Source organism: Oreochromis aureus, linkage group 7 (genome assembly GCF_013358895.1).
Source record: "Oreochromis aureus strain Israel breed Guangdong linkage group 7, ZZ_aureus, whole genome shotgun sequence".
In the NCBI taxonomy this organism is placed as follows: Eukaryota; Metazoa; Chordata; class Actinopteri; order Cichliformes; family Cichlidae; genus Oreochromis; species Oreochromis aureus.
The window spans coordinates 23,365,701-23,390,496 of NC_052948.1; the positions used below are offsets into that span (position 1 = coordinate 23,365,701).

Sequence of the window (24,796 nt, forward strand, 5' to 3'; positions counted from 1 at the left end):
AAACAACAGTAGTTGAAATGTATGCAATAACGGGTACTGAAACAAAAAGTACAAAACATGATCAATTACATAAACTGTAACAGGAGGAATTTTAACACCTCATTATACAGTAAGAGTGTGCACAGCCACAAAGAGCTTTGCTGCTCTGAAAATACTCCCCCTCATGACAACACTTTCTTTGTTGTTTTTAATCATTTTAGCCCAGTGATTAGATTGTGAAACAACGTGCGAATAACCTGTGAGAGTTGGAGATCCTGCTACTGTGTGCAGTTCTTTTATAACGGAAAAAGCTTTATTGGTTATACAAAAAAGTAAAAAAACAAAAAACATATTGATCTTTCTACTTCTTTTTTAGCCTGTATTTGAATCAGTTTTTTTGGACTTTGAAAATTATAATTACTGTATAGTAAACACATTCCATTTGATCTGATGTTATTTGAAATGGGCAAGATATAATTTTATGCAACTTTTCATTGTTAAGTAAAATAAATGGTGATTATACAAAGTAGAATACAGTGTAGTCACACCACTGACATTTAGATATCTTGTTCTATGAGATTCTGTGTGCAATATGATGATATTTCCTGGGTAAATAAACACTATAATGCACAACTAAACAAGGAAGACCAGCGCTTCTCTTTTCTCTGGTAGCTTTTCCCAGTTTGTGACAACCACAGAACATTCATATCCTAGCAGGCAGCTGAAGCCCCTGTTGATCTTCAGCAGCAATGTGACTGCTATTTTGTACTTTGTGGCTACCATGTACCTTTTTGGCAGTATTTTATTTTCCTGTCACGTTGAAAGATGGTATATTGTTACAATATAAATTGTCCTTTTCCATTTTGTGTATGTCAAGGTCAGATTATACATTTTTTTATCTTATGTAATTGAAATGTTTTAATATCTCAAAATGTCTAAATAATACTTCAGCATGTTGTATGTTAGCTCTAATCATTAGCCACACCTGGTTAACAGGCAATTCGCAGTCAAACCAATCAGCTTTATTTCTACTGGACCAAATGATTTTAATTTATCCTCGTCTAATTTCTTTAACCAGCCCCAATCAGCTGTGCTACACAAAGATCAAGCTCCGCTGTTTCCAGACAAATAAACGTGTCATCTTTTAGTTTACTAAATGAGCCTCACCACAGCCATGCTTTTTTTCTTGTAATTACAGAGGAGTTTAAATTGTTGGCAGAACACAGCACCAGTTGGAGATCTCTGCAGACTCCACAGCGAGAGCACCAACCACAATTTATCTTCAGAGACTGTACCATTCTGAGCCTTCCGGTGAAGGAGTCATTATCTAGCTTTAAAGCCTCAATGTGTAAAATGTTGGTGTGATTACATGTTTATGTATGTGGAAAATGAGACAGTGGTACTGAAGAAAAATAGCGCAGCGTGTTCTTTGCTTTCACATCATTCTTCTCAGGCTCCTGGGGTGAGAGTGGCAGTGAAAGCTACTGTTATTTTCAGTACCAGTACCAGAAATTGCTTTTTTTTTTTTAAAGCATACACAGAGGCTTTAAAGGGGACCTACTTTACTTTTCTCTGTTTTCTGTCATAAAAATACTGTTACTATGGTGGATGTTGATATTAAATACAACATTTGAAATAATGGATTCAGCATACAAGAAATCCCTGTAAGCCAAAAGTTTAAGTTTCAAACTGTTTCACACATTTTGTTCTATTGTTGCCTCTTTATGATGTCGGTGACACTGGAAATTCCTAATATGGTCATTTCAGACACAGAGCTCTTGCTGTAAGCAGAGAAGCTCCACCTTCCTGCTATTTCAAACCTGTTTGCGAGGGGCAGCCAATCAGATGATTGCTGGCTTAAATTAACTTTGCACTTTTATCAGACTTTTATCAGGCGCTGAGTAATCTTGAACTGTGCTTCCAAATGACATTTAATCCACTGGAGAAAAAAAACAACGCTATTTCAATTCTCATAAAAGCCAGAGAAACCTAGTTATTTTTTGTTTAGCCATTTGTATTTAGAACTAAAACAAAAGAAATCTAAGAAACCTGCACGCTATAGTTTCCTTCCCTGCTCCACTAACTCTTTCTGTCTCTTTCTTCACCTTCCTCGTGGAAAGTGCAACATCAGCTGTGACACATCGACCAGCCTCCCAGCAGGTCGGCGTCCGGCTTCAATACAGCTACACCAGAGCACGTCAATTCTTCAAAGGGATACACTTCCTACCTTTTGTGCCCAAAGGTCATGGCTATCTCTCCGCTGTGGACCACTCAGATCACAAGACAGCCAAGCTGACGCGAACACCAACATCATTCCGTACAAACACTTCCCAAACGCCCAACTGTCTGCAAAGTTCATTTGCCTGTGCAGCTCTACAGACTCGCCACGCTCACTGTCTACTGTCCACGCACAGAGCTAAACTCCACTGACTTGTGTTTGTGTCATCAAGGCCTTGTGATCATGAGTGAGGAAACTCAGGCAAATGGCTGTGCGGGGGTTTTCTTCTCACTAACACACCATATTTGTCTTGAGTTAATCAATCTGTCACTTCTGCTGCTTCACTGCACATGTGACGGGTCCGGAGACGGTTTGGATTTATTGAGTGAGGGAGCTTTCACTCAGCGACGGACTCTATCTGGGCTGAATGCTTCAGTGGCTTCGTCAACACAAAAGTGGGAAAATCACACTCTCCACAAGCTGAGGACTGGTAAATTTTGTTTTGGTGTGGCTATTAATGGTTTCACCTCGGGCAGATAAAAAAGCTAAAGCATGTTTGTTCTGTCAAAAAAAATGAACTAGTACAGTGAATTATTGGACTAGATTTTCACACAAAAGATGCATTTAACAACCAATATCCACTTAACCAAAAAACAAACAAAAACAGTAAAACAATATTAAGCTATAATCTGATTCAGATAGGTGTTCTGTTCTTGATTTCTGCCACAGTCCAATATAAGGCAGCTGCTCAGAGAACCAGACATAAAACTTGTGCTTTCATCCAAGGAATCTGTCTCTGTAGGTTTTTTTCCCCGTTTTTAAATCAACATGCATGATAACCAAGCTACAACTATGTCAAAATGATGTAGTATGTCAAACTTTGGTGAAAAAACGCCAGGACTGCCAGTTTGGTGTACAACAGTAAAGCAGTGAAGTAACCCTGCAATGCAGGACTTGGCTCTTTTCTTTGCCACATACGACAGTAAAACTGAATCTCTCTTTGATTTTGGTCGTCAGTCCTAAAAATTCATTTAACGCTCCTATGAGACAGTGGTTAAATTTTGCAATTAGGAAAAACATAACAGCAAATGCCTACATCAAACTGCAAGTGTTGTTAGTGCCCCGAACCAAAGGTGGTGCAGTTTAATGCGTCACCATTGCACAGCTTTTTTATCAGGATAATTTTTTTTGTGCTGGTTGTGAACTGCAAAGCTTGTACATCCCAACACTATACACGACTGGCTCCCCGGAAGCTTTACTCAGCTTTGTCAAAGGTGACTTGTGTATTTTGTCTATCACTTGGCTCCACAAGCTGAACAAAGATCGAGATGCTTTCAAGTGAGAGCTGAGAGAAACAATGCATTACTTAATGCCTCTGTGACTCAAAGTGCCTTTACAAGCATTAAAGAAATGTCACTGCAGTTTGTCCATTTTCCATCCATGCCATTCTCTATAACTGCTCGTTCCTTTTCACGGTCAGGAATATGCATAAGGCAAAGCACATAAATTATGTTTGCATGAATAAAAAGAGCTTTTTATAAGAATACAGAGATGAGTCATAATTTGCGGGAGCCTTTCTTTTATGATGCCATTTTTCCCCTTAAAAAACAAACAAACAAACAAACACATACATAATCATTTTTTCCAGATGGTGGCTCTTCCTCATTTTGAACAAACACAAAATATCTTCACAAGTTCAGATGTCAAAATCATGAAGTTCATTACCAAGCTGACTTGCTGTGCCAAGCTTTTATCTTAGAACTAAAACAGCAACAGAAGCTCCATCTACATAAACAGCTGGCAGATTTTAGGTCAGTGGAAATGTAAATGATAATAAAGTCTTTGTTCTTCTGTTCATTAAAAGTCTCAAATGAGGTTTACAAGACTTAAGTTTTGCAGTGAAATAAAGATTTAAAGACTACATAATCTCAGACCTGAACGACTGACTAAATCAAATAAAATGTTTTATGATATCCCCTGAATTCCTTGTCACTTATCATATACTTATACAGCATTATGATATTGAAAAGTTGTTTAGGGTGTGACTGCCTCTTCAGTTTAGGGGCAAACAAACCAGGATAACTAAAAATCCCAGATTGTGTCAAAACACGTTACTGATTTTACACATTCAGGCGACAAACTGAAGAAAAGAAAATGGATGCACCTTTTTTCCCCCCCACACACCTGAAAAGTTACTAAATGAACCTTTGATCATAACAAAAAGAAATTAAAAAAATCAGCTTCAATTCAGCACTGATCGCGTTGAGAAGGTGAAACCTTGATTCTTTTCATTCATGCTTCAAAGAAGGCTTAAACGATTGCTTATGCAGATTGTTTTATTATGTAAACCTTCCATCACATTCTGCTCCATTTTAAAGATTCTGTGATGTGTGAATCATAAGCTTTGTTTTGATTGGACACTTTACACAGTGGGCTTTACCATCCACTGCAATAGCACACTGCACTGTAGATCTTTGTAGTTCACTAAACATTCAATTCTATCAACATAAAATGACTCACTGGTTAATATTTCAATAAATAAGTTTTGTCATTAAAGAGGACATGCTGCTTTTCTTGGCTTTTTTTTTTTTTTTTTTTTTAAATCCAAGAGTTCAAAACCCATGATGACACCTTACTTTCCCAACTTTAACATTTTATTAAATCTAAAATTAATCCTAATCTGCTCAACAGTCCTGACCGGCCTGCTGAGAGACCCCGGGTGATGCATCGAGAGGAGAAATGACTGGATGGATAGAATGACAGATATAGAATATTTCATATCATTACAAGCAGCAAATCCTCCCATGTAAGAAACAGCAGCCTGAAAATGGTCGGTGTCTTTTTAAAAGCTGACTGGATGCGTCCACTGTAGTAAAACTGCCACAGTGCGAATCAAACAGCCTGCTCCAGCATCCTCCACCCGTCCTCCCTGCAGGAAATTCCCACATTAAATAAATATCTCTTAAGGATGATGACGTGCTGAAGTGGTCACTTTGCCTCGGCGCAAACATAAATTCCTGCAGCTCTGCGTGTGGCAGCTACACCGGAGCTCGGAAACGTGACAGCAGTGTAAAGACATGTCAACTCTGACCTCCATCCGGCGCTCATCCACAGGAAAACTACTGGGAACAGACGCGCAAGAAAATGTAGCCGTGCGCCCTTTGCCTTCCTGCGCAAATCCAATATATAAACGTTCACCCGCCACTGCTCTCGTATAAAGAGAAAAGTGGCATGACTCCACACGGCACTGTGTAATCATATCACATTTTTTAAATGAGCGCAAGGCGAGTTTGTGCTGGGTTTACTCCCCACTATGCAGCCTGCACGGAAGTCCCGGGCAGATATCACAGTAAAATGAATATTTATTGTGCGTGTTTTGTACATCTCACCGCAGTGAAGCAAAAGTGATCTGCACTCACCTACACGAGACCGTCAGTTCAACTTTGGTGGCAGGTATCGAAGCGGTGAAGGGGTCCGCGTCCCCAATAAACGCCATATTCATCGCTGCTTGGTCGGTCACAGTGCGTCCCCTACCCCCAGCGCTTTAACGGCGGCATGTGAAAAAGCGGTGTAAAAGAAATAGAAGGGGGGAAAACCTCGCAATGGATGCTCAGTGAGCCGTTTGCTTCCTGGAAGAGCCAAACACCAGAGAGCGAGAGAGAGAAAAGCACACGGACGCAGACCTGCAGCGTGCCACAGTCGGGTCTCTGTGCGCCTCTGTGCTCCGGAGGAGAGAGGACAGTGTGAAGGGGCGGGAAGACACACATATACAAACACACCCCACACACACAGAAAGGCATACACACAAAGCGGGAGTCCACAGCTATTTGTGAGGACCATAGATAGAAGGATAGTTTCTATTTAGAGGTGAGTCCAGGGTTATGTGTAAAGCTCTGTTTTGGTTTGAAATTGCAGTACTCAGGAAACTATCATCTTTAAAGGTCTGAAATCGATAAAACATGTTAAATAAAATCAGTTACACCCAAGACAGTCAGGACTTCAGCACAGCATAGCCTCAATGTGTGCATCTTCCTCAGAATAACAAAAAAATGGGTCACAGAGAGGCAGCCATCAGATTCTATAAAAGATAACCAATCACTGATGTCAAGTTAGTTCAGGCTGGCTGGTTATGGCAAATTTGGGTTATAGGTGGAGGCTTGTTTGTGTTTGTGTGTGGACAGCACAGGGAAAGAAATCCAGCTCTCAGAGGGCCAGACCTGTTCAGTTTTTGGTCCATGGTAACAAGCCTAATTTACTTTGAGGCATATAGGAGTTTAATGGAAGCTAAGTTCTGTACGAGTGGACAAAGAGGGCGTGAGCTACACCAGTTAGACATCTCTTACCTCAGCAGTAGCCTGACAATTTTTTGTTTGGTAATGCCTGTATGAGTTACTGTTAGATACTCAAGTAATCATTTGACCAATACAAAATCATGCAAAATTCAGTTTTCCAGATTTATATTTAGGGACTAATGAATTCTAAAAAATGGCAAAAAAGAAAAGAAAACATTTAAATTGGCAGCATTCCCACTGAATTATTAAGGATTATTCATAAGACTACAAAAGTGATTTATCCCCATGGGTGGGAGAAAATGTCAGGGTTTGAGTTGGATTAAAAAGTAATGGAAAGAAATGTGACTTAAATACTGCAATAACTTATTCAAACTTTGAAATGCTCACAGCAGGCATCAGCCAGACATAAAGAAACGAGTAATTATGGAATAATCAGGCCATGCCTGGGTTATTTTTCTTTTTACCTTTAAGTTGTACAACATCCTCTAATCTATGGCCACGTGGAGTGAGCTGCTACCTTCAACAACAGTCAAATTAAAGAAAGGCTTAGTAGACTGTGATTGGGCAGTGTTAAAAGGTGGCATACTGAAAGCCGGATGACTAAAACCACCTGAGCACAACAAACTCAATTAACCAGCCCAGCATGAACCTTGGAGCTAAAAATGGGCATATATGTCAGCTCCAATTAGTCTGAAGAAGCAGACAGAAAGTTCATGCAGCCGTTTAAACACCTTTTAATTTCCCCAAATAAAGAGCCAGGAGTTTGGATTGGGTCGGAATCTCTCTAACACAGATGTTACAGCTCCCCTAAGTAGGCTTTAATCAGTAAAATGCTTATACTTATATTCCTTATACTAATATTCCACGACTCTAGTGCAGTTAGGTGTACGTAAATGCGCCGCTATAGGCTAACAACGCAGGTCACTGATAATGAGGCCGGGACTCATAAGCCCGCATACTGTATATGGTCTCATTAGACATTTAGACATTTTTTTGCACACAATAAAATATGTTGTACTGTAACAAAATCCAAAAGGGAAATAATTAACACTGCAATATTCTTTAAACTACTATTGATGGTTGGTGTTTCATTTGTCTAAGTGTAAGAGTATTATGATAATTGTGTGTTCACAAAAACCATGATATATGAAAATTGTCAAGTGTCAGTATTCTGTCCATGATGCATTTATGATAATATCAAAAATAAGTGAGCACAGTTTTAGTTACTGCTAATTTATTTAATTTGCCTGAAGTCAAAATATTGTGACGGTCCTTTATGACGCATTTACACCAAATAGGGAACACAGCCTCATTGCTTTTAGGCTACAATGAGTGCTCACACTTACACAGCTGGTCTTCACCAATGCTGATGTCAGAGTGGCTACCTCTGTCTTGTATACATATTTATTATGTCCCTTGTAGCCCCATTTATATTCTGTTTTTACTTCTGGGTTTTGTAATATTTAGTTTTGCGATTCCTTTGTTTCCCACAGTCAGACCCCGAATCTCTGATCTGTTTTGTCTCCGTGTATCTTTGATCCCTGTGTCAAGTCAGCATGTCCTAGTCACAGTCTTATGTTGTGTTTCCTGTTTTATTGCCATAGTCCCTGGTCTAGTGTCCGTTGTGTCAAGTCTAAGTTCCCTTTTCTCTCTATTCATGAGTGAACTGCTCAGTTCCCCTGTCTTGGTTCTCAAGTGTTTGTCAAGGGTTTGTCTAGTTTAGTTAGTTTTGTGCTTGTTTCTTGCTGGATTTGTATTTTGCCTATTGCTAGTTTGCTCATCAGCTCAATAAAGGGCTTGCTTTTTGCTAACTTTCGCCTGCTTTCCTGTGTATGCATTTGCATTCAACCAGTCACTGGTGTTCCTGCTGTGGGGGAGTTTGTAACTGTTCTTGTAATGACAGTTTTTGTAACTGTCATTTTTTTAAAAAAACGTTTTCCCTCAGAGTTATATTTCTTAAAGCCTAAAATAACCATTTATTTACTCTGCCGGGTTGAAATTTGTACAAACTATCCCATACACCCCGAGTGATAATTTTAAACTTAATCACAAAAGTTTTTCTCTCCTTGCAGCTCTGACTGTGTAGGGTTATCATCTTTATTATAAGTTATTGCATTCTCCTTTAGTACTTTATTGATTTATTTTGGGGGTAAACTTTGTTTATTGGTCTTTTTTGCAATGAAAAAAAAAAACAGCTGTTTTAACTAATTTAACTTTATTTATATAGCACCAAATCTCAATGGTTGTCTCAAGGTGCTATATATTGTAAGGTAAATAACCTACAACAATACAGAGAAAACCCAACCTTCATATGATCCAGTATGAGCAACTTTTTTCATATGAACTGACAGGTCTAGGTGAGACAGAATAAACTAAAGTCGCTGTAATTGCACAATGGGAATCATCCATTACCGCTCCTAGATGAGATATAACAGGCTTCATTCTGCCTTTAATGTTTTCAGTATCAGCTAAATCCCAATCTCTCTGCATGTTAGTTTTTCACCTGTGTCACATTTGTGTGAAAGAAGTGAATGTGGCTTCCAAAATCTTTCTAATTATCTGGCCCGAGTTATCTCTAGTTGCTCTACAGCAGGGGTCCCCAATCCCAGTCCACGAGGGCCGGTGTCCCTGCAGGTTTTAGATGTGTCCTTGATCTATCACAGCTGATTTGAATGGATAAATTACCTTCTCAACATGTCTTGAAATTCTCCAGAGGCCAGGTAATGAACTAATCATGTGATTCAGGTGTGTTGATCCAGTGTGAGATCTAAAACCTGCAGGGACACCGGCCCTCGTGGACTGGGATTGGGGACCCCTGCTCTACAGCCTGCTCATCTCCATCTGCAGCCAGTACCTGACATTTTGTAGAACATATACACGACCAAAAGATGATCTTACACCCATTGTCCATGACATTAAAAAATAACTGAGTGAGAAATTGCCTTTTTTTAAATTGTGAGCTAGTCATACTTAGATTGTTGTCCTGTGGTTACATCACAGACTCCCTTATCCAGACTCTATCCAGGTAAAGCATCGAGAGTGTTGGAAGCACCTTGCCTCAAACAATTGATGCACCTGCTGATTCTGCTTCCAGCCAGGAATAGAATAAACATTCAAAATCCTAATCAAGTGCGAAGTCTCAGCTTCGCACATTTAATGACTGTTTTTGCAGATTGCACTTGCTGACAGGTACACTGAGTTCTGGATGAGGTCTTGCAATGATCAGTGTATACCTTCTATTTGTAATATTTCTAAACATTTAAGCACAGCTGCTTTGGCTCTGTACAAAGTGCCAACCTAGAGAAAGAGCCAACATTGTTAATGGATGGATGGATGAGCCCCTCTTGAAACCAGCTCTTTGCCATATTGGGGTTTTGAAATCAAATGTTACGAATCAGCGTTGGGTCTGACTATGAAACTGAGGACACTACAAACTAATGGTAGTTGTAGTGACCTGTCAGTCAAACGAAGCCACGCCCTAACACACACACCCTGCCCTGTCATCCATTTTCCTCTAAACTGGAGCAACATAAAAACAATCATCATGCTGTATTAAATAAGACGTGTGATAGAGACCATCAATTCATTGCAAAAGTGTTAATTGAGGTCGTAAATCAAGTGAGCAGTAGATTCAGCTCATTGCAGTTCATTTTCTCCGGGATTTTTATTCAGTCACGCATCCATTTGCAAACAGTGATCTCCCCCTATTCATCATTTATGCTATTTTCTATTTTAAAATCAGGAAATTTCCCTTTCCAAGCCTTGTCGGTATACCTCATAGAGTTCGACTGGTCGTGACAGATTGCCTCCACTTCCCGAGCCGAGTTCTACTGAATGTTTCTTCCTGTTAAAAGATAGAACTGCAGAGGTGCTAACTTAGCTGAAGACTCTGAAGTCTTGTTTTAGGCAGTTTCCAGGAGCCATGATGTGGGGTCATGCAGAATGAAGGGTCTAATTCATCATCAGCCTTTGTTCAGTTTGAGTGCAATATCAGCTTTATACAGTCGCCAAGGGTGTGATCCATGAAGTGGTGAAGTTTGAATTAAAAAAAGAGGATGGTGATTTAGAGAGTGCTATTTCAAACTCCTCGCCGTAGCTGCATGACAAATGAGCTTTATTATTGGGGAACTTTTTTATCATCTCTTGAACCTCCTCTGAATTAATTTTAGATCTTGTTCTCCATTTTTTTATATTAAGTCTTTGGAAATTAAAATTGGTCGTAAAATCTGAACTGAATTTGAATCTAAATGCTTCAGAGAAGCTTTCGGGAATGCAAAATGTTGCGTTCTGAGATTCCTTGTTTACCTTAATCAAACTACTTGTATTACACAGTTTTGCTTTGAATCCTTAAAGCTGCAAGTGTTTTTTTGTGATATTTTTTTTTTTGCTTGAAGTTGTCAGTGGATCTGGTTCTACAGAATTGCATTATACTCGTGCCTTGTGCCACAAATAGAGCTGAAATTACCAGCGTGTGAAGAAGCCTTGGCTTCTCCCTAATTACTGTCTCTTCATTCTCCCTTTCTCTTAATTTGCCAGAGTCTTGCTGCGGTAGCTGCACAAGCCTCCTCACACCTCTGTTCAACCTGCAGAACTTTATTTTAAACTCAAGCACACAGCCCAAACTCTCAAACAGCCTAAAAATCAAACACTTGTCCGTAAAATGAAGTTATGAGTAGGGATAATTTTAGAATTCAGGGTTAATGGTTCAACTAATAAGTTCTCATTTCCCAATTTTTTTTGCCAGAGAAACAAATAATTCATTATTTAGATAACTCCTTGAACATTTGATGTGATGTAACAGATACAAACCAGCCAATAGCATTGTTAAATGTCATCTTATGTGCCGATAGACTGATGGCTGTCCACACGACAGATATCGAAATTACTCATCCCACTCTTTGTAATGCCACATGGCTCTGTTTGGATGCTTAGAAAACTCTTTAATTCCCTCTCAACACATTCAAACAGACATGATAGTGACATAAACAATGTTTAGAGTCGTCGTTTAAAAAAAATTGACATAAAAATTTTGCAGAAGTTTGTCAAAAGTCTCGCCCTAATAGTCAGGGGTCTCCTTGTCCTTTTCCTAAATGGAGATTCAAAGGGGCTACCCACCAGAGAAAACATCAATGGATGATGTTTTTTATCCAGATGAATTATTTAATACTCTATACGTGTAGCTGGCGATTGCCTTGTTAAACAGGATAGTCTTTGACACCTAACCCCAGCTACAGCCACACACACACTCAGCTCTGACATTCACATCAGGTGCTTGCTGATTGGTGCTGCCTGTCAGACAGTGCTGCAGATGTGTTATGATTTGATATATTAGGCGCTGGTTCAGATTGATGTTAGCTAAGTCACCTTTATTTAAACAGTCCAAATGTAGGGTTTTCCAGTTATGTTATCCAGTGTCCTACAGCCTCATCTATGTAGTATCAGAGTGTATTTGTACTTTCATAGTGGTGGAAGCGGAAGCTATTATTTATTCATCATCATGTTACAGTTACAAGAGTAAAAGGCTGTTGGGAGGTGAGTAATTCTTGTTTTTATTTAGTGTTATTTCCCCGGGTACCTCGGTGCTTCCCACCGTCGGGCCCCTCCACAGTCATGTGCAAACATTTGAGTGTTCATTAGACAATAGCAAAGCCTATAATTAAACATCTACTAAACAAATTTGCTGTCATTTGCTTTAGATGATACAATTCCTACTTATCTACGTAAGGAACAACCACCTACCTTACAAAAGGATACAACCAGTGTAACCGATGTAATGACACAGCTCACCACTGTAGCTGAAAGAAGCAGTCAATGGTTGAAGTGGAAGGATAAAGTGTGGGCTGCCAACCTGTGCGCACCATGCGACACACACTCAGGTCTGATCATTCTGTGGTGAGCTTACCTCAGATCACAGAATCATTCTGTGATCGGCTGAGAGGGTCTTGTGACAAATGGATGAAACAATCTATAAACCCAGAATACACAATTAATGATGTGTCGCACTAATGGGATCATTACGGTCAGCATCTAGAAGTCTTCTCCAGCTCACTCAAGTACTGTGCTATACTGACAGGGATTGTCCGCACATTTTTCTCCATACTTCCCTCTTCCCAGCATTTTGGTACAAGTTAATATTTCTTTCATCTGATCAGAGACTTTTTTCTGTTTCCCCCAAAACTGCACAGACTCTTTTAGATGTTTAATCTGGTCTTTCTGTTCTTGAGTGTAACCAGTGATTTGCACCTTGTTTAGTTAACCCAATACTTGTTAAACCCCTTGAATGAAACCTTAATATCTGAACTTCAAAAAAAAAAAAAAAGAAGAAAGAAAACGGTACATGTATATTTTTCCTGGCTAAGCATTTCAAAGTGAGCACTAGAAATTATAGCTGGAATATTATGAAATTCCAGCCACAGGTCACTGAAGATGTTCATGACCGTGCAAAGCTTACACACAAACTGCAGGGACCACAGGGTACAGGATGGGATGAGCAGAGCACAGTCATAAGCTCTTCTTCAGGACTGTTAATTTAACATCAACACTTATTAAAATAATAAATTTCCATTTTCAGTCATTAGTTAAAAAAAAAAAATCTGGCAGAAAATGAGTTTTACAGATGTCTGCAGTTTCGAACATTCAGTTACATAATAAGTCTGTTATCACTTTGTCTAAAATTAGACTCATCTGTACAAACTGTCACTTTTTTTTTTTTTAATTATCATCAGCAATGAGCAAAAACTAATTAGCAGTACTTGCTTGTTACTACAGGCTCAGGTTTTTCTCTGAATCCTAATTCAACAACAACACAAGCGTAAACACACCAAACAGCTGTTTGCTGTAAAACATTTGCAGGTAGAAACTGAAATCTGCCCGAGGAAGGAGCAGCTTACTTGCTACACAAAGATAATCAAATTAATAATGCTCCAAGTGATAATCAAGTAATTACTGTTGTAGTAGTAATAATAAAAATGCATATGCAGGAGAAAATTGTTAATTATTAGTACATTGTTAGTGCACTGAAAATGTAGGACTCACCTCAGAGGCAACAGTATAATAAAAAATGTATTTTAAAGAAGTCTCCTATAAAAACGCCCTCAGTTTTTATAAAGTACAGAGGCCGATTTTAAACTAAACCTTCCATCCGTTTGCTTATATTTACGGTCAAATGATCTGTTGTCTGATGTTTTCCCCCTCTGGTTGTTTTTGTCATGATCTCAGCAGTGGTACTGAATTAAATGAAAACTCTAAAATATGAAGGATTTATAATGCTGAAATGCAGTAAAACAAGATGAAGGTGTACTGAAACTAAAGAGGACAATTACATCTACATGGTGTAAAGGTTCAGTTTTAATTGAAACCATACAGGGATATACAGGGACCTGGTTTGACCAAGTTGGACAATGTGGAACATTAGACAACTGCCTCGGAGTTTCGTAGGCTGCATCTGTGGAGGCAGAGGATCATTGTAGTTCTTAGATTGACTGTCACTGTTCAGTCTTGCATGTGTTACCCACTACTGCCATCTTGTGCCCAGTTTTCACCAGTTTAATTTCTGAAAGCAGTCAGACGGCCATCCGCTCTGTAGCTGTACAGTGTGCAGAAAGAAAAAACAACATTTATAGAAAGTTTGGAAAGATCATCTTAGGAGGAACCTTAAGTGTCTCTAACTTGAAGATTTGGGGAAAGATTAACATTTGTAAGAGCTGCAAAACAGCAATAAATGCACAAAAAAGAAAATGTATTGCAAATAAGATTGTTAAAGTTGGCTTTAAAGTCCACAACACGGGTTTAGTTTCTGATTAAAACCACTTAACAACTAAATAAAAGTGTAAATAATAAGAGTGTTATGTGAAGGAAAGGGAGAGAGGGAGGTCGAGTACGAGGGAGCTGAGGAAGAAATGACTATAAATAGTAAATAAAGGGACCCTTAAGGTGAAGTGCTGCCAAATCAATAAGATGATGAATTCTGTTTCCTCCTGGAGCAGTCTGCAGGTAAGGAGGGTTGTTAGGCTACCGTGGGCACACCAGTGTACACCTGCAGAGATCTCAGATAGTCTTCCACCTCAGATCAACTCCTTCTGGTTTGCTACGTCATTTGTTACTCAGAGGATGAAGCAAATTTAGCAACAATGGCATCCTAACCTTTATTCTTCTCCCCAATTTATCACTGGCTATGAACTATTGCCCTCTTGTAGCCAAATGTCATATCGTACCCTCGTTCCAACAGGCCAGCTCATAGCCTGAACACAGCGATGAAGCAGGCTAGCATTCCACTTTTTAAGACGATGAAAAATTAAGTTTGTCCAGGAGAAAAATAAAAATATAAAAATTGAGTCATCGAACTTATTTGTAAAAACCAAAGACATTTAGAGGTAGTTTGTTTGCATGAATAAATTAGCCTACAGATATATTATTGGAAAAAATATATATATATATATTAGTATACATAACCAAGAAAATCACACACAGATGGTTGTTTTTGACAGATGGCATTTATTCTGACCAGGCATCTGACATTAGAATCGCTACAGAGTCAGCCATTGGGGAACGACTCCTAAAACAGGAGGGGGCGCGCCATGGGTACATGGAAGAAGAAGGGCATAACAAACAGAACAAAGAAAAGAAACTAACCAAAGGCCACTAAACGTAACCTGCCACCTGTCTGAAGGAAAAGCTCAGTCCAAAGCATTACTGATGTACTCGTCAGTCTTTGTGCCATTCACGGTCCTCTGGGCTCTAGTGTGAGACTACGTTCAGATCGGTGGTCCCACAAAACTAACATTCAGTCAGATTAGTTTTTTGTTTTAAACAGACATTGTTTACATACATTTTATATGTAGTTGAATAATTCCTACAGCTGCTGTTTCACCAAACATTCATAAATGACAGCACACAATCGTGACAGGCAGGTCAGTTAAACTGCAGAGACCACGAGTGCCTCCAGGAAGGCCCCACAAAGATCAGAACTGAGAGACAGATGTTGAGTCAATAGTCAGGAAAATAACACTGGTTGCGTCAGAAGGCCTCTCCTCTCAACAACAAAGAGATACCATTACACTTATATACACACATACACAACTACGGTACTGAGTGGACCTCACCTGGAGCCCACGACAAGAAGCCCTCTTATAGGGTTGAGAAGGTGAACGTGTCTTAGCAGCATGGGAATTAGACCACAACTTAGCAGTGTAGGTTTAGTGAGTGTTATCAGCATGTGTGAAGAGTGAAGATATATTGGTACACACAATGAAACATAAACAACAAGTGCAGACTTTCATCGGTGCTCAACCTGCTCACATTTAAGAAGGATTAAGTGAATCTCAGAGACTAATTGTGTTGATTTTTGTTTTTTTTACATGTGCTCAGCGGTTAAAGGTATATGAGATCCTATGATAAAGTTCCACCCATTAAAAAACAAAAACTGCATCGGATAAAATCTTCATCAACTAATTTTCTCACATTTCTGCCTTTGGAAAATTTAGAATCCCAATTTCATTCATGGTGCGTGTCTTTAAGCTGTGGGAGGATGCAGAAACCAGAAACAATCCACAGAGGAACAGGGACACAGAGGCCTCAGTCAGCTACCAGATTCACACCAGGACCTGCTTCCTGTGAGGGGCCTGTGTTAACCACTGCAGCACTTACCAGATAAATTCAAGATTTTTACTACATTTGCTCAATTGCCCCTCATAGGTCTTCAAATGGCTGTCATTATTATAAAACCTTTCCTGACCACTTGCACACCTGTGATGCACTGCCTCCACTATGTCAAAATGTTAGCATTATAAGTTTTAAACCTTGTGACTATGGAGTTGTTGAGTTGGTGAGCAAAGATTCTTTAAGTTTGGTTCGTTTCTACTCGATCTTGTTCCTCAGACCCTTCAGGATGTACAGCCTGACCCCCAGAAGATGAATTCTTGGAGCGCTCAACCCAGTGAATGCAGAAGAAAGTTACCCTACAGGCTTCCAGTAGATGCACCTATTGTATAAATTTCAAAATCCTTGGCAACTTCTTTCATGACAAGATTTTTAAAAACTCTGGATTTCAACTCATCTGAGATTTTTAGTAGCTACAGCTATGGTATCAATTTGAAATCCTATGTCATCTTGTCCATGGTGCACTCTGGCAGGGTGACAACAGTACCCCAGCCGCCTTTTATGACTGAAGGGTAATGATGATCATGCTTCTTGACTTGACACTGAAGACTCCTTCACTAAACTGCCATTCAAGCTCTGGGTTGTACCTGAAAACCCAGGACCCTTCTCCTGCCTCTCAGCAGAAGGGTCCTGGGTTTGAATCCAGGTACTCTGGATTCCTCCCACAGTCAAAAGACATGCAGTGTCGAAAGCAAGTGAGCTTATTTCCCTAAACGTCAAACTTTAGCTACTGTAAAGTGTGTTCTGTTTACAAGTGCAGTTGAGGACAGCAATAACAACACGTCACACATTTTTGGTCACTGATCTAAAGCTGCTGCAGAAACTGAAGGGAGCACAGAAGCAAGAGTAGGATGTTAAGGGGTAGAGTGATTTGTCTTTCTCACACACAGCCACTTTTCTTGCTCTTGGAAACAGGAGTGACGGAATAACACTTGTGTTTCAAGTGCAGAGAAACAATCTCAACAAAGTGGAGAAGTGGGTTGTGAAGACCAGCTACCAACCCATTAGCTCTGCCGCACGCATGTATTTCTGTACTCTGTACAAAACACCACATCCTTTTTTGGCAGGGTTGCATGTCTTGTATCGTTGCACTGCGCTGCTTGTAAGCCGAGCTGCACTGATAGTGTCTACTGTGTGTTCACCACATCCTATAGTATCTTGTGAATATAAGTTCTTATAATGATGACAATAATGACAAACCGTCTACAGTGCAAGAAGAGAGAAATAGAAGTCATTAACAATACAGTTAACTAAATCCTGATTAGTAAGACCCTCTAAGCACACAGAGTCAAAGAAAAGAACTAATGTGTTAGCTTCCACTGTGATGAGATTACTACCGTTTCCTGTCGGCTCAGTCATGAACGTCACATGATATGGAAGGTGTGTCGTTTAGGCTTGAAAAGTTAAGGGGTCAAAGTGCAGGGCAGGAGTGCCTTTACGTCCTTCTAGAGTCAAACCAGGCAAGTGGTACCGTGTTCAGTTACTTGCAACCTCGTCTACACTGTCAACCACTTCCAAGGTGCCGTCCAGTCCACCACGTGCACGCCAGATCTTCACAGTCCGATCACTGCAAGACACAAAGACACACACACACAAAAGTCATAATCTATTCCATATCCTCTTAATGTCTTTATATTTTCACTGATTTGAAGACTTTTTACTTGGAATTTACGTATAAAATTACCTATATGTATATGTAATTTGCTGATTACATACATAAATACATGTAGAGGGGTGCCAAATTAAATTGGAAAGCCAATATAAGGTGTTTCAGTGAACTCTTGATCCATTATGAGCTACTAGAAAGGCTCACTGAAACTCTACTGGTTGGATGGAAATCTGTCATCTAGGAAAAGAACACTCCGATCAGAAAGAAATGTTTCATCAGACGACAAAAGAGATCGCCCAGAAGAGAAAATGTGTGTGAATTAGCAGCAACCCTTTCCTAAAGCCATCTCTCTCACAGCGTGGAACAGGAGCTGGAGGTGTTTGTAACATTTGTGTGGCTCACAAGTGATAACTAAAGATTGCACTACAGTTTTGTCATACTATGATTTAGCAGAACAAAGACCAAGGAAGCATTTCTCTCCAGTTTGACTTCTGTTCTTGGAATCTTAGCAGACCAGACCAAACCTAACATGAACCAATACAGCCAAGAAGAAGAAATTTAACAGCCAATTCACTGATGGTAAAGAAAAAAAAAAAAAAGAGCAAAATAAGGGTTATCACCAACATAAAGCCTCATGTCCCTACCAGCAGGTTATTATTTCTCGATCTCAAAACAATAAGGGTACGTGACATTTGTATTCTCTATACACCTATGACAGCAGTTCAACCCACAACAACAATCTCATCATCAAGTTTGCTGATGACACCACGGTAGTCGGACTCATCTCAAAGGGAGACGAGGCAGCCTACAGAGAGGAAGTCCTGAAGTTGGCAGCATGGTGTTCAGAAAACAACCTGGCACTGAACACTAAGAAAACCAAAGAGGTCAATATCAACTTCAGGAGGCACAGCACTGACTTAGCCCCCCCTTTACATCAACGGGAAGCGTGTGGAGAGGGTCCACACCTTCCGGTTCCTTGGTGTCCTCATCTCTGCTGACATCTCCTGGACAGACAACATCTCAGCGGTCGTCAAGAAGGCCCAACAGCAGCTGCACTTCCTGAGGGTCCTCAGGAAGTACAAGCTGAACTTCAACCTGCTGACCTTCTACTACTCATCCATTGAGAGCCAGACTTTGTCTGGTTTGGGAATTCATGCATGTTTGCACTGAGTAGGAGATGCTCTGTATCTCATTGTACAACTGTATAGTGACAATAAAGGTCAAAGGAGTTTGCAAAGAAAATGACAATAAAGGCATTCTATTCTATTCTCTCTATTCATTTTTTTTCTTGGATTCTTGTAAATCCTGCTGACTCCCTAAACTGTCACTCAGTCATCAAAACTCTGGGAAACCCTGCTTTATAAGGACAAGTGGATCTAAACTATGCCGGCAGAATGTCGCTCGCAGTGTAACGGACCTAATGGAACCCAGTCACCATAGGGTCAATGCTCATATTTTTACTTTAATTTGTCACCCATGTGTATATGAGCCTCAGGTGAAGTTGTTTTCCTCATATCCAGAGAGACACAAACAAACAGTTGTTTGTCTCCCTCTCTGGAGACAAACAGAAAGCCTAAGCATGTGTGTCAGTGTGTGTGGAAAACTCACTCGGAGGCGGTGAACAGGTGGCTGCTGTTGGCAGAGATGCTGTTGATGGGGCTCTCGTGACCCTTGAGCTCTCCCAGTGTCCCTAGAGTGTCTGTGTGCCACAGCTTGAGCACCCCGCCTCTGCATCCACTCAGCAGGGCTGGTGATCCAGGGACGACACCAAGTGCACAAACCCAGTCACGGTGAGCATTTGGGACTTGCTGAGCACAAAGATGCATAACAGTATGGTTAATAGTGAGAATGTCATGAATGGTTGATGTTTTTGTAACTTACTGAAAGATTATGATCATAATGATGCGAGTGCTACAGTAACTTGAGGGTATCATGTGGAAAGACTTCTTTTTCTTAATGTAAAGTCACGTGAAAAACTGTACTTTTCCTTTACTATTGGCCATTATGTGACAGAATGTGACAGCAAGAGTTTTCTGCACATTGTTTTACAGCAGGTTTTCCAGGAGGAAATCTCTCGAAAGACAATGGTTATAAAAAAAAAAAAAAAAAAAGGAAATAAAAATATTTTAGGCTACTTCTGATAGTTATGAAATCAAAATGGAAAAAAACAAAAAACAAAACTATATCACATTAAATGGATCAAACAGCTGAATGTCTCCTATCCATATTTCTTTTTGCATTTATCATCCAGTACCTGCAGTAGGTCTTTACGGTTTAGGTCCCACTTTTTGATGCCATTGTCTCGGGAGCCGCTGAAGAAAATGTCCCCTTGGATTACCAGAGACTCGATACCGTCATAATGTGGTGGTTCAAAGTTGTGTGTAGGGCTGATGCTTCCCAGAGAGCCTTCAGTCACGTCAAACAGCTGCAACAGCAAAAACAATACATGTTAAAAGGGGTGATATGCATCTGAACGTAAGGTTTATTATAATCAAAGAGAATCAGTTAAACATGGGTTATGTAGCATGTCTAACCTAAGCTGTCCTTATATTGCATTACTGGATGACTTGGCTGCACAAAGAATCTCACTTTATTATCTGCCTCAAGAAAGAAGAGAACATCAGAGATGTGAAGAGCAGGAGTTTGAAAGCCTGAAACACACCTTAATGTAATGGTCCTTGGAGCCAGTGATAACCAGGTCTTGGTTGTTTCCAGACTGATCCACAGTCAAGCACATAACTGGACCAAGGTGACCAGTAAGCTTTCCAGTAGAGGCAAACCTAATGCAGGAAAAAGAAATGTTAATGAGTATTTTGTTAAACTGTCAAGCCAAAACCACAGGGGAAGTGCCAAAATAAACCTTAAATACATGTATCAAATCAAAGTACAAAGAGAAGATATTAATAAAGTAATGATATACTTAATATATCACTCATGAAAATATGTAAAAATGAGGTTTGCTGAGTTCTGTCTCAGAGAAAATGGGACCGTTCTTACACAGAATATTGATTCACAGTTAGTTTAATCATCCAAAGTACCACTTACTGACTGTTACGTTCCTAAGATGAACAAAGAGGCAATTCATCACAGCTAATACCAGGCGGCTGTCAGAAAGGCGTGACAGCTTTGGAATGGATGCTTGTCAGGTTTTCATACTGAATTAAGTTCCAAGGCAACACATGAAATTGGACTTTGTATTATCTAATGAAGTGTGTATGTCATGCATCTGAAAATATCAGGGGAAATCATAAACACACTGACAGTATTATTGATGTGCATGTGTTTATCAATACTTCCATACAACACAAGCTTTAGAAAAAAAAATAAAGAAAAGGGTTTTGATCAAACTTTCATCTACGCCTATAAAAAGTAAATCCCAGACGTAAATTTGACGTCCTCCGTTTAAACCTCTAGACTTCTTCAAATGCTCAGCTGGGTCACATCTCCCTCTCAAAACCTTTTCTCCTCAACAATCTTCAGTTTGCCTAAAATTTTTTACATGCATACAAACTGCTGTTAAATGTTACCTTTTTAAGGAAATACTTTAAAGACTATTTATCTGAAAAATGGTCTGTTGACCCACTTCCACCATGTTGTTTTGCATTTTGAAATCAAGACCAGATACATCCAAACATTTTTTTAGTCTTGGCTAGTTAAAATATGAAAACAAATTAAGGCATTGCCCATTTTTGATCAAAGGTTTTTTGTTTTTTTTAACAAAATAAACCACATACTGAGGAACTTTCTGCATCTACTGAAATGTTTTTTTGTTATACGTTTAACTTGTTACTGTAATGCACATAGTTTATAATAATTCATTAAGTCAACCTTGAAGACGTTGGTGGATGTAAGACATATTTTAACAGAGGTTGTAGGGGTGTAGAGTGGGGTTTTAACTTTTATCAGTATTCATTTAAAACTTTTCAAGCTTTTGAGTGACGTTATATTTACAGACAGAATGACACGCACAATAAGGTTACCAAAAACAACCGTGTTGGCAGAGGAAACTAAAAACAAAGTGTCACAATAATCTGTACCAAACTCCAAACAATCCACCCAAAAAGTACGATATTTCACTTAAGAAAAATCACTCAGATTGTTAAATCAGACTGACTGCCACCCAGCTATCCCACTGTCTGGAAATTACTTTTGCATTCATTTTGAGTATCTCTGCTTACCTTCTCAGGTCCCAGACCCTGACAGAGTTTCCAGCAGCAGCGTACAGGACTGTGCCGTTGGGGTTGAGCGCAATCTGGTTGATCTGGTTCTCTCCTGCAGGGATGGTGACTGTCCGGCTGGTGTTGGACGCACAGGCATCCCCAACATTAACTTGACCAGAAGACCTGAAGATATATGAATATGTACAATTACGCAACAAGTAATTAGGCATAATTAGCATTACAGGAGGTGTAACTTTAAAACAGGAGTGTCCAACTCCAGGCCTCAAGGGCCGGTGTCCTGCAGGTTTTAGATGTGTCCTTGATCCAACTCAGCTGATTTAAATGGCAATTACCACCTCAAGATGTATTGAAGTTCTCCGGAGGCCTGGTAATGAACTAATCGTGGCTCAAGAGTTGGCAGTTTGTCTTGTAATCGGAAGGTTGCTGGTTTGAGCCCCGGCTCGGACAGTCTCGGTCGTTGTGTCCTTGGGCAAGACACTTCACCTACCGCCTACTGGTGTTGGCCAGAGGGGCCGATGGCGCGATATGGCAGCCTCGCTTCTGTCAGTCTGCCCCAGGGCAGCTGTGGCTACAACTGTAGCTTGCCTCCACCAGTGTGTGTGAATGTGAGAGTGAATGAATAGTGGAATTGTAAAGCGCTTTGAGGGTCTTGAAAAGCGCTATATAAATGCAATCCATTATTAGTAGTATTATTATTATTAATCATTTGATTCAGGTGTGCTGGCCCAGGGTGAGATCTAAATCCTGCAGGACACCGGCACTTGAGGCCTGGAGTTGGACACCCCTGCTTTAAAGGGGTAATTTTAATTTTAACTCAAATTGATGTTTATTTTCTTTAAAGCTAAAGAAATACTGCTAAAACAATAACAAATCCATAGACTGTATAACTTAATATTTTCACTGATTTGGAAAGAAAAATATTTGAGAAACAAGAAAAAAGAAGTGTGAAAACTAAAGTGTTTATTATTTTATCCATATTAAGTACATAAAGCTTAACTATACCAACTGACGGGGTTGTAAGTTTGCTATATAGAAACTATACAGAAAGTGTGTGCCAGGGAAGTGAACATAATGTTCAGCAGTCCATAATAAATAGTCTTACTCACGTTAGTGTGCGGATGCATTTGGCCGAGTCCCGAATGTCCCAGACTTTGATGTAGGAGGTAGAGACAGTAAAGACCAAACTAGAGCTATAACGGACTGACACCACATTGTTGGGGTGACCTGCTAGAGACATTATCTCCTGACCCGTCACCAGATTCCACACCTTACAGGTCCGGTCTGCAAATTAAAACACCATCTTGTCATTCTCACCGTGATTTATGACAATATTAAAATACCGAGAACATTTCTGAGAACGAGATGTCAAAACTGAAGAGCGCAACAACAAAACTGATGGGATAAAATTCATCATGGCGCAAGGGATACAAAACAAAATCCATTTTAACTGACAGCAAAACTAAACACAGAGCTGGACAGCACCTTCTTGTACTTGGAATGCACAATTAATCCTGCTGGGATTAATTGGCACTCTAGCTGATTTCCTGCACATTTAAATGCATTTGTTATGCTTAAAAGCTCCATCACAATAACAATGTTGTGGCTTGGACAATGTCATTTATGTTCCATCACCTCACTTATCCACCATATGACAATCCTAATTAATCCTTATTGGCTTTTATATGTGGTGTTATACTGTTATATAACAGCACAACACCATGTCCAAGTGTAATAAATTACCATAGCTGTAACAAGAAGGCATTTGAAGAATACTGATTAGAGGTGTAAGATTAGAGTCAGGAGGTGAAAGAAGGAAGGAAGGAGGGAGGATTGTGGGCATTAACCTTTGGATCCTGTGAACAGCAGGTCGTCAGTGCAGTCAACACATAAAACAGCTTTACTGTGTCCCTCCGCCACGTGAACACACTGTAATGTCGACGACCGGCTGCTCTTGGTGGGTGGGACCGGGTTAATGACGCCCCTGGAAAACAAACAAACCACCATCATAAAGGGCAGCATCACACATGGCAAAGTAAAAAAAAGAAGAAAAAAACCCCAACAAATTCACACAACAGACTCATGCAACTCTCTCAGTGATGCAAACCAAAAATAGAAAGAGATGGAAAATAAGAGAAAAATGATGAGACAGCTGTGAACAGAGTCACCCTTGTGTTGAAAGAAAGGAGAGACAAGCCAAGAACCTATAAATAATCGAGATGATTCCTTTTGCAGCCTATAATTGATTGAAACACCCAAAGAGCCAAAGACAGGTGATCACTGGAAACCCGTGGAGCCTTCTCATCAGGGACTGAGAATTCTGCAGCATCTCAGGAAGCCTGGTTGATCACTAATTGGCTGGCTGTGATAGTGTAATTGTAAAATTTCATAATCAGCGAATCTGCAGCATGAGCTATCCAAAAAGTGACACTTATCATTAGTAGGTTTTTGTTCTTCAGGCCTGAAGCATGAAGAACTTCACAGATGTGAGAAAAAAAAAACATGGCAGGAGAGGACTGCAGAGGGTTAAGGTTCAATACCAACAATGCACTAAACACAGTGACGCTGTTTGGCTTTGTTGCAATTATCTCATGATCTTAGAGAAGACATCCATTCATTGATTTTAATCATGTTTTAACATGTTTGTTTTTTTTCTGGGTAACTCTTGCACAAAGTTGCCAAAGCAGTGGGGGAGGAAACCCCAGAGAGAACAAAACCAAAGAACGGCCCTGCAGCCTGCAACAGACTGGCGTGCTCCAGGAATAAGCTCCAGCCCGACTCACCCACCATGAACTGGCTAAGGGGAAGAAAACAGATGGATGGATAGGTATGGCAAATCAACAACAGCCCAAAAATAAATAAA

At 39.9% G+C, this 24,796-nt stretch overlaps 2 protein-coding genes across 5 annotated transcripts in view; both read right to left on the reverse strand.

Annotated features, from left to right (window-relative positions):
- The window catches only part of LOC116314023 (copine-8-like), a 76,319-nt gene extending 70,418 nt beyond the window's left edge, over nt 1–5,901 (reverse strand). Inside the window, exon 1 of the mRNA XM_031731906.2 lies at nt 5,617–5,901. Within this exon, the coding sequence (XP_031587766.1) occupies nt 5,617–5,699 (83 nt within the window). The 5' untranslated portion in view covers nt 5,700–5,901. The remainder of the gene's footprint in view (nt 1–5,616) is intronic.
- A 9,061-nt stretch (nt 5,902–14,962) lies between these two features.
- Nucleotides 14,963–24,796, reverse strand: part of kif21a (kinesin family member 21A) — a 56,119-nt gene continuing 46,285 nt past the window's right edge. For all 4 annotated transcript variants that reach the window (XM_039615096.1, XM_039615097.1, XM_031731852.2 and 1 more), the window contains 7 exons: nt 23,781–23,917; nt 23,043–23,217; nt 21,934–22,098; nt 20,418–20,535; nt 20,010–20,180; nt 19,364–19,563; nt 14,963–17,713 (listed from right to left, as the gene is read on the reverse strand). In XM_039615096.1, coding sequence (XP_039471030.1) covers nt 17,623–17,713; nt 19,364–19,563; nt 20,010–20,180; nt 20,418–20,535; nt 21,934–22,098; nt 23,043–23,217; nt 23,781–23,917 — 1,057 coding nt within the window. In that variant the 3' untranslated portion in view covers nt 14,963–17,622. The remainder of the gene's footprint in view (nt 17,714–19,363; nt 19,564–20,009; nt 20,181–20,417; nt 20,536–21,933; nt 22,099–23,042; nt 23,218–23,780; nt 23,918–24,796) is intronic.